Source organism: Neolamprologus brichardi, chromosome 7, assembly GCF_056152115.1.
Source record: "Neolamprologus brichardi isolate AB-2024 chromosome 7, ASM5615211v1, whole genome shotgun sequence".
NCBI classification, from domain to species: domain Eukaryota; kingdom Metazoa; phylum Chordata; class Actinopteri; order Cichliformes; family Cichlidae; genus Neolamprologus; species Neolamprologus brichardi.
Window position 1 is genome coordinate 9,865,555 of NC_142110.1, and position 10,230 is coordinate 9,875,784.

The window sequence follows — 10,230 nt, forward strand, 5'->3', positions numbered from 1 at the left end:
GTGATGGCAAGCTACATTGTAGCCACAGCCACCCTGGGGTGCACTAACAGTCTATGCACTACACAGGCTGCCTGCATTGTCTTTTAGTAAAAGACAACTGCTCTGACCTTTTATTGCGAGTAAATGAAAAAGAGTATGTGACAGAACAACATATCTGATCTTGTATATTTCAAAACAAAGACTTGTGAGTTTCAACGGAAACAAAAAAATCATTTGCCTTTTCATGGGTTTGAAAATACATCTTGAAAATATATGATTGATGTCTGAAACTTTATTGTTGTCTTCATTGTTTAGTTAACTCATGATGTTATGAGTGAAAAGGGCTTACCAAGAATTCCTTGAGTGGAAATTAGAAATCAAATAAAACAATACTCATAGTACAGAAGAAAGATGATACAGTACACTGTTAAACATTAGTTATAATTTCAACAGTATCAAAATCAGAGAGGAGAAAATCATCTCCTCACTAAGGGAGCACATTTACTTTACATTCATTTTCCATTTCCAGTAATTAAAACTTAACTCTCCACAGGAGAGCAGCACTTTAGTCCAACTTTCCCTTCCATTGTCAAGCTGCAAAAGTTTTTCTCATCAACACTGACAGCAGCTAGGTTTGGGGCTACACTCAGGGTTGCAGCACGGCTCGAGGTTGGGGTCTGTTCCTTTTGCCACTTGGCTCTCTCCAAACACCATGGAGGATTCAAATTGCTTCTTAACTGTCTTGACCTGTTGCAGCACAGATTGGATGTCAGGTGTATCTACTGGCAGAGTATAATGCTCACATGGGTCAGCCTCCAGATCAAATATCAGAGGAGGGTCATGAGCCTTGAAGACTGCTGTTTCTGGGCAGTCTTTGTCTGGTGTAGTACTGCTGTGGAAAGCACCTGATGTACAAACATGAAGAGGCAGGAATTAAGACCAACTAAAACTTGACAGTGTGAACTTGAAATATTCAAAATATGACACGTAGTACCTTGTGTATAGAAGTGAGCCTTGTATTTTCCCAGCCTTACAGCAAAGAGGCCATATTTTTCACTGGGATCTACAGGGTAGAACATCATGGCTTCCCTTTTACTCTGTAAAACACAGAAAATACACACATGAGCTTGGTTTTTCCATTATTTGAGTGTTTGCACAACTTTAAATACAATGCTCCTACCTTTCCTTGTTTAACAAGGATATCCGTCATATCGACCCCATCCAGCATCACCTGTGGTAGTTCAGCCCCTGCCAAGCGCGCCAATGTGGGGAGGATATCTAGAGTGCTGGCCATCTCATGAGTAATACCTTCAATAGATTTGTTCATAAGAAAAAAAACAGCAATCACTAAAAGGCTACATGTACATAAATTATTTTTAAATCAGTGTTGGGGCATAACGGAATACATGTACCGCCATTACGTATTTAAAATACAAAATATGAGTGACTGTATTCCGTTATAGTTACCGTTTAAAAAGGTGGTATTTAGAATACAGTTACTTTGTTGAAATAGAGATTACACGGCGGTCTTTTCCTGTTTCATATGTTAGGCTGTCCCCGCTCTATTTTTGGTAATTCGACGCCGGTGAAAACCCAAACAAGACACAAAACTGTGTCTCAATCTCGTGGCCTCGTGAAGGCAATAGGCGGCGTGTTACAGGCATAGCCCTAAAGAATGTAGCCTCATGGGCATTATAGCCCAGTTGTAAGTAAGCTATTAAGACTTGACTGTACACTGTGTTCATGTTTTCCTCCGAAACAATAAGTTCCATTGGAGCAGCTTTTCAATGCCTCTCTCTGTCTCATGCTGGCAAAGTTGACCCAAAAAACAAAGTAAAGCTACTTTTTGGTTACGGGCCTGACACGGAACCAACATATTAGCCAGAGGTCCCTTTACTATGGTTCGGAGCCGTGGAACTGTTTTATATATGCGCTAAGTTGTTGTTACGCATAGTTTTCTATACGAGATTGCTGCAAAAAGCGCAGCCTTACCTAATGTCCACCTACTGTCACTCATTTTATATTAAGATTTAAAAATCTAGTTGGTATTGATATGGCGAGTATCCTTTAGTAATAGTAATAATTCACACAGCAATAGTACATTCAAGTAGTTGTAAAAAGCTTGATAATATATTAAGTAATCCAAAGTATTCAGAATACGTTACTCTCATTGAGTAATGTAACAGAATACGTTACAAAATACATTTTGCGGCATGTATTCTGTAAACTGTAGTGGAATACATTTCAAATGTCACCTTCCCAAGACTGTTTTTAATTAATGGTAATATACTTTGATACTGAAAAAAAGAGATGCAATCTTATTATTGAAATAGGGTTAGGTGAGCTGCAGAAAGGTGCGATAAAGAGGGTGCCTAAGAAGTACGTCAAGCTGTCCATACCTGGGGTCTTGGAAACTGCCAAGCAAAGACTCACAGCCTTGCCCAGCCATTTGAAGAGGTATACCAAAGAAATAGAAAGCAGGAGAATAAACCAGCTGTTCTCCACAGAACCATCCAAGGTGTACTCTCATTGGCAGGGGAATAATATGAGAACAGCACCACCAAGGCTGGAGACAGACCAATACTGGAAGAGCATGTGGGAAAAGGACGCAACCCATAATGGAAATGCTCACTGGCTAGAGGATCCAAGAGCAGACCACAGCAACCTCCCTGAACAGGGACCAGTAACCATCACAGTGGCAAACATCCAAGATTGGGTCTCCAGTACGAACAGCTGGACAGCACCAGGCCATGACATGGTTCATGCCTATTGGCTAAAAAAGCTGACTGTACTACATGAGCATCTGGCAATACAAATGAACCAGCTACTAGTTAATGAGACATACCCAGAATGGCTAACTCATGGCTGGACAGTCCTGATCCCCAAGGACATCCAGAAGAAATGAGTCCCATCCAACTCCCAGCGAACAACTAATTTCAAGACTGGCTATGGATACCAACTATGGAATGGAGCATCGTCAGCCACCTCCTCTACATGGATGATATCAAGCTGTATGCCAAGAGGGAATGAGACATCGATTCACTGATCAACACCACCAGGAACTACAGCAAGGACATGGGAATGTCGTCCAGATTGGGGAAGTGTAGTCGGATGGTAACAAAGGCTACGTTCACACTGCAGGTCTTAATGCTCAATTCCGATTTTTTGATCAAATCCGATTTTTTGTCTGCTTGTTCACACTACAAATAAAATGTGACCGCAAACGCGCTCTAGTGTGAACCCTCAAAGCGACCCGCATGCGCAAAAGACGACGTCACACACAACGCGCTCTGTTTAGACCGAGAGCAAACAGTATTGTTTGACTGATGACCCTTAATATAAAGACTTCGGACTTTACGTTTCCCAATTTTTGCTTTAAGTTATTTTGTTATTTACATAATAATGTAACTAACCTAATAATTATCCTTATTGCTGTTTTAGAGAGGAGCGGTACTTCAAAGGATAGTTGCAGATTTCTGTCAGAATCTGCAGATTATACAGTATAAATAAAATGTTCACGTTTCTCCAACGTTGTCTTCCCAACAGTTTCACTGACATCTACGCTGGATGGCCAGGAAGCGTTCGCTATGTCTTATCGGGTGCTTCTCCGGCGCTGATAATTGGCGTCTGTCTGGTGTCAGTGACGTAAAAGACGGATTTAATGCGACTTGACCATTCAAACAGCAGTCGCTTTCTAAAACATCGGATATGTATTGGATTTAGTACCACATACGAAAGTGACCCAGATCGGATTTGAAAATATTGGATTTGTGCCGTTCACACTGTCATACCATGATCGGATATGGGTCTCATAGGGTCAAAAAAATCAGATTTGATGCGCTTTCGCCTGCAGTGTGAACGTAGCCAAAGACAGGGAAGCTTGTTAGAAGTGAGGGGATCAAACTACCAGAAGGCAACGATGCAGAGATCGAGGATAGCTACAGGTACCTAGGAATCCCACAGGCAAATGGGAATCACAAAGAAGCCACTAGAAAAGCTGCAACCACCAAGTACCTGCAAAGGGTCAGGCAAGTCCTGAGGAGCCAGCTGAACGGTAAGAACAAGAACAAGAACGGACTACCAACACCAATTCCCTGCCTGTGATCAGGTACCCTGCTGGGATTATAAGCTTGCCAAAAGAGGAGATAAAAGCCACTGACATCAAGACGAGGAAGCTCCTGACCATGCATGGAGGATTTTATCCCAAGTCCAGCACCCTGAAACTGTATGCTAAGCAGAAGGAAGGAGGGCGGAGATTAGTGAGTGTCAGTACCACAATCCAGGATGAGACAATGAAGAGGAGGAACGATTATGGAATGACAGGCCCTTGCACGGTATGTACCACAGGCAAATAGAGGAAGTGGCTGACATACAAAAATCCTATCAGTACCCAAATCCTACTCTCAGCACAAGATCCATAGAAGCATAGCGGCTTGGCTCTACCACACCAGGCAAGACCCCAGATGCAGGCTGTGTAAAGATGCCCCTGAGACAATCCAGCAAATAACAGCAGAGTGCAAGATGCTAGCAGGCAGAGCACAGTCCTAGGAACAGCAAAGTCAAGTCAAGTAATTTTTTTTTAAACCATTCTTTATAAATCTACAGATGACTGTGTAGGAAAATCCCTGCAGATCAGTAGTTCATGAAATACTCAGAGCAAGCTGTCTGGCACCAACAACCACACCATCTTTCTGCTTTAGAATATGGTCACCAGTAACAGGTAAAAATAAATGTACTCAAACTGAGGTCTGTGTGGCAAGATCAAGGATGGGTCAGGATTTTATTTATTTTTTATTTTTTTAGTTTGAAGCAGGATGTAGTCTGGAGTTTTTGCAGACCACTAAAATGTCCCGACCTGGCTTGATGATTCCCGGCCAGTAGGCGATGGCAGGTTCTCTCATGCCTCCCTCATATGTGGTACCTTTGCCACATTTCAGAGGACCAGCGTTGCCTCCACGGGACATACGCATCAGTTCAGGCCTACATGCAGAGAAAGAAAGCAGACACCATTAAGAAAAAAAGATAAATGCAATATCGCAAGAGTGCAAAGATTTCTAGGAACTTGACTACTGAACAGAGTAGGGTGGTTAAATGTCAGCATGAGGAATTAAACTCAAAAACTCTAGTGCATTTCAGTCTTCATTGTTGTCTCTAAGTTATGTGTGGTAGTTTTAAGAGTTTGAAAAGAAGGCAACTGGACTTCTTTAATCTTTTAATTTCTAAATGTTAAGAAGTCCTGAAAACTAACCCATTGTCTGATGTAAAGAAGACCAATGTATTGTTGATCACTCCTGTCCTCTCCAGAGTTGCCATCAGGTGGCCTACAGTGTTGTCAAACTCCAACAGGGAATCCCCAAATGGACCCCTTAAAGATTGTCCAGCTGCCCCTATACCTGCATACTGGGGGTAGTGGGTGTGCTGAAGCAAGAAAACAAGTGATTATTAGTGTTGTTTGAAATATTGACACTTTCAATGCCGCATATTTATATTCTAGAAGTGACTGATCATATTAAAATACTGAAATTTGAGTAATTGGGGATTTTTTTTTAATGACTAATCCGAACATATTGGAAAGTAACTAGTATCTATCTACAGAGGACTAGGAAATGTTTAAATTATCCCAATTTAAAAACTCTCAGACATGCACAGTAGTTGATATTTACCATTATGAAAACACATTTTTAGGCATTGATTGCACTCAAACGTTGATTTTGCACACTTTAATTCATGCATTTTTTTCAGATTGCTCTTGTTGCTCACATGTGATGGATAGTAGAGGAAGAATGGTTGTTTTTTCTCAACCGATGTGGTTATGAAGTTTGTTGCAAAGTCACTGTAACTCCTCTCCAGATCCAGGAAGTTGACTGGTTGTTGTTTGATGACCTCATTCTGCATTAGCGGGACGGTTACAGTGTTAATATCACACACTCCATAGCACTTTATATCTGGAGGGAAACAAGTCAGATTCTTACAGGGGCCCTGGGGAAGAAAAGACAAGATAGCAAAATTAACAGACAGCAATACAGAGTGAAGAATAGTAAAGTGAATATAGAAAAAAAAAAAAAAAAAAAGACATTTCATGAAGCAATTTTAAGTAGCAGACTGGAAACACACTGACCATGTCATGGGAGTATGGGATCCCTAGGAAATGGTCAAAGCCCTGCTTGGTTGGGAGAAACATGCCATTATGCCCAACACCTAGATGCCACTTTCCTGTGACTGCTGTGGCATAACCCAGGGGCTTTAACACTTCAGCGATGGTGGTCTCATTGAGAGGAAGACCACCTATAGATCCTGGGTACAACACACCTGGGTAGATTCCTGATCGGGTCTGATAGCGACCTGTCAACAATGATGCCCTTGGAAACAACCAACAAGCAAGGCAGTTAATTAACAGAGCAGTGGAAACATTTAAAGGCAACTAGGCAGCTATCGATTATTTTAGTAACTGAGTAATCTATTTATTATTCTATTGATTAATCAAGTAGTTGGATAAGAAATACTTTTGTCTTATTAATGAGCAAACAAATATTCAAAAGGGACAGAGCACAGGTCTTTCAAAATTAACTGCTCATTAGTTTCCATTTTAGAAACTGCAATGTTTTCAAGTTTTACTGCATACAACATTTGTGCCATAACAGATGTATGATGGTGTAGATGTTAATAATTAAGATTAATAATAGTTCAGTGCTCAGCCTAACAACCTTCAGGTCAGTGGCTAAGAGTTTTATTGCCCAAGTACATTTATATTAGCCTGTGAGAAAAGCTTTTATTTTTATATTTTAACCTTTTAATGCAATGAAACAAACACAATATTTTATATAATTTCACTTTCAATGAAATTATTATGGTCTCGTATACCCCATGCCCCCCTTTAGACTCCATGTAAAACAGTACGGCCGCCGACAGCCTTCAGCATGCCGTATAATTTAACCAGTCAGGTATCAGACTAAGTTAACAGTTCATTTGCATATTTTAATACAACTTCTGCAGGCTACAAAGTTCACTTTTTATTCACGTCGGAGTTAATCAGATGCTTTGGTGAAGGACTCCCGCTAGCTTTTTTCCAGGAAAAGGTTTTAATGGTGAGTACAGGAAGAGTGCTGCTGTTTTGGACACTAGAAACATGTTTTCTGTGTTTTTGTTTAAAATTGGAGGCTGTGTGGTTAATATTTGTCACAATGTTTATTTACACACTGCTCCTAAATACGTTTGTATTGTAGGTCTGTCTTTAGTTGCGAATGTGGGTGAAACGCTCGTGTTTACATCGTTTTATACATCGCCGCCCTAAAGAACTGTTCCATTAAAAGAAGTATCAAAACAATGAATTTGTGTTGAGAATTTTTAAAAAATTAATTATTTAATTAATTAATGAATCGTTTCAGCCCAAAAAAAATTTCATGTACTTGATGAAAACAATAGCAATCTCTTCTTCTTTTGGTTGTTCCCTTTAGGGGTTGTCACAGCAGATCGCTTTCCTCCATCTCACCTTATCCCTTCTGTCACACCAACCCACTGCATCTTTTCTCCTGCCTGGCATCTCCAGCTCCATCTTTAACATCCTTTATTGAAATGGTCCTCTACCCCTCACTATTCCTCATCTGAATATGTCCAAACCATTTCAACCCTGCCTAACTAACTTTAACTAATCAACTGTCTCCAAATCTGAGCTAAAAATTATGATGATTTGTAATCCTGTCTGTGCTGGTCATTCCCAATGAAATCATAAGATATCTAACCGCCACTCACTCTTTTTGGTGTCACAAATATCACAAATCACCCCGATGCTCATCTCTACCCACTCCACCCTGCCTGCACTTTCTTCTTTAACACTCTTGTGTACGGTCAGTTGCTTTGGATGGTTGACCCCAGGTATTCTCCATCTTCATTACCTCTACTGCTTGTTTTCCATGTTCACGTTTCCACCTGTCTCCCGCTCATTTGTTTCTTCTGTTTTCTATTGATCACAATTCCATCTGTTACTATCATAGTCCAAGGAGACTCCTGCCTGACCTCATCTGTCAATCTATCCATCAAGGCTTCAACGATTCGAGTAACTCAAAGAACTCAATTATTAAAAAAAAGAAAATTTAATGCAATATTTTTTTTCATTTGGGTGCTTCATTTTAATTTTTTTGAATCAATCTATGATGTTTAAATTACAGGCTGTCCGCAGCTGTCCTACCTTATATGGCAGCAATACCTGGAAGAAGCAGGAGCATGGGGTATACTAGACCATACTTATTTGAAGGTTTAAGTAACATTATTTTGGATAATTTCTATATTTTATAGAAAATAAATATATAAATTAAATTATATCAATACTTAAAAAATAAAAGGTTTCTTTTTCCTCACACTGCAGCCCAATAAAAATATACATGGGAGAGTAAAACTGAGCCACTGACCTAGGGCTGTTAGATTGGACACTGAATTATTATTCATATTCATTATTAATACATCATTTGAAAATTTGCTTTCTGCAGTAGGAAACGTTGCATCAAAGCACAGGGCAAACATCAGTTTGTGAGAATGCTGATATGCTCGCTTTTCTTCATTGCAGTCACGCATAGATCATTAGCTTGCACGCTAATGCACAGATACACATACACATGAACATAAATCAAATCCATACCATCCAGGAAAAATGTCAAGATTTTTTTTCTTCCTCTTACAACAAACTCGAACTCAAAAACAGCTTTAATGCTGAAAAAGTATTACAAAACACACACACACACACACACACACACACACACACACACACACAAACAACACAGAAAAAATCCTATGTAGTTTAATGAAGTTGCCAGCTGAAACTATAAACTAGTTTCCTTTCTCTATCCAATGTCACTGTTATTTTGCCCATCATAAACATTTCCTGTTTTTGACATGCCCCAGTATTTTTTAGCCCTCCCAGGTCTTCCCATTTCTGTTAAGGTTTTTCTTTGTAATCCAATTTAATCAAATTGAAAGTTTTTGTTTATAAATATTTATCTGTTTGACTATTATATCTATCTATCTATGAATGTAAACTCCTCATAGAGATTAAACATTTATTTTCCAGGAAGTAGGCCAAAGGGACAGCAGAAATTGCGACAATTATGCCATAACAGTTCTATAAAGTGATTAAGTGCCCAAAAAGGGCTGGATTGCTTGCAATCTAGAACACAAAGTATACACAATAACGCACGTTTTATTCACACACGCAAACAGTCAGTACTGATTACACTGGTACCTGGACGGGCTGCACACGGGGCAGGTGCTGTAAAAATCTGTGAATCGGAGTCCTTCAGCTGCCAGGCGGTCCAGGTTGGGAGTGAGTGAACTAGGATGTCCATAACAGCCCAAGTCCCCGAAACCTAAATCGTCAGCGAAGAGGAGGACGAAGTTCGGCGGTGAAGCCGAGCAGGTGCACAAAAGTAAAATACCGAAAAAGGCGAAGCGGCTGGATCCCATGCTTTTCCGTTTTTAAGTCTGACTGATAATAAGGAAGCGGCAGATCTCTTAAAAAACAAAATAGAACGTCACGTGCCAGAGGCCGGAAACGGCTGCACGCTGGTTATGTCACGGAATGCTGGGAAATGTAGTCTTAAGCATCAGATTAGACTACAGATTAGATTAGTTTTTTTGTTTTAATTTCTGCTTTTTAACATTTAAATTAATATATATTTTTACAACCTATTCTCCTTCTTACAGCTCAACACTCAATGTGAAGACTTTTAGTTTAAATCCCCAAGTTCTGCATAGTGAATTAGGTCCAGATTTAATAGGTTAACTGACTGCACACAATCACACCTTTCACAAAGGTTTTAAAATTGTTTGTCCTTTGTTCATGGCTTGAAATGATCATCTTTCGGATGCCCCGTTTTATTTTCAATGGAACAACAAAAGCAACAAAAATAAAAACACTAAAATACATACATACACAATCATAATTATCATTAACCAAATGACACAAAACAGTTAACACACTGCATCATACAGACACGTCCTAAGAAAGGCAGTTGAGTAATTTACTGGTTAGAGATGTTCCTCTGTCATGTTTTGTCTCCTCTTTAAAATTCTTAATCTGAGGTCTCGCGGTCGAGTTACCGTCCTCTGTGGGAAGGTTGGCTGCTGCCACTGATTCGACTTGACACCTGGTCAATTACACGAGCAAGAGGAGAAATAAATCACTGGTGCATCGCTGCAGAAGCCAGCAGTATGAGTAGAAATGAATGTCACAGCTGATTTTCTGATGTAGAGACAGTACCA

The 10,230-nt window shown here is 39.9% G+C and overlaps 1 protein-coding gene across 1 annotated transcript; it reads right to left on the bottom strand.

Moving 5' to 3' along the window:
• Positions 1-161: 161 nt before the first annotated feature.
• LOC102794702 (arylsulfatase A-like) lies at positions 162-9,512 on the bottom strand. The gene is made up of 8 exons (XM_087844344.1): positions 9,212-9,512; positions 6,098-6,338; positions 5,740-5,958; positions 5,228-5,397; positions 4,835-4,959; positions 1,160-1,287; positions 974-1,076; positions 162-884 (listed from the first exon to the last, which is right to left on the bottom strand). Exons 1-8 carry the CDS (start codon positions 9,430-9,432, stop codon positions 592-594), a joined length of 1,500 nt encoding a protein of 499 aa, XP_087700470.1. The 5' UTR covers positions 9,433-9,512; the 3' UTR covers positions 162-591.
• Positions 9,513-10,230: the final 718 nt, after the last annotated feature.

What these genes read in the sequence shown, in the direction of transcription:
- LOC102794702 (XM_087844344.1), bottom strand. Translation starts at nt 9,432, where the DNA reads ATGGGATCCAGCCGCTTCGCCTTTTTCGGTATTTTACTTTTGTGCACC. An exon ending in CCCGTGTGCAGCCCGTCCAG is followed by an intron (nt 6,339 to 9,211) that starts GTACCAGTGTAA and finishes GTTGTTTCCAAG; the next exon opens with GGCATCATTGTTGACAGGTC. An exon ending in GCCGGGAATCATCAAGCCAG is followed by an intron (nt 1,288 to 4,834) that starts GTCGGGACATTT and finishes AATCTATTGAAG; the next exon opens with GTATTACTCATGAGATGGCC.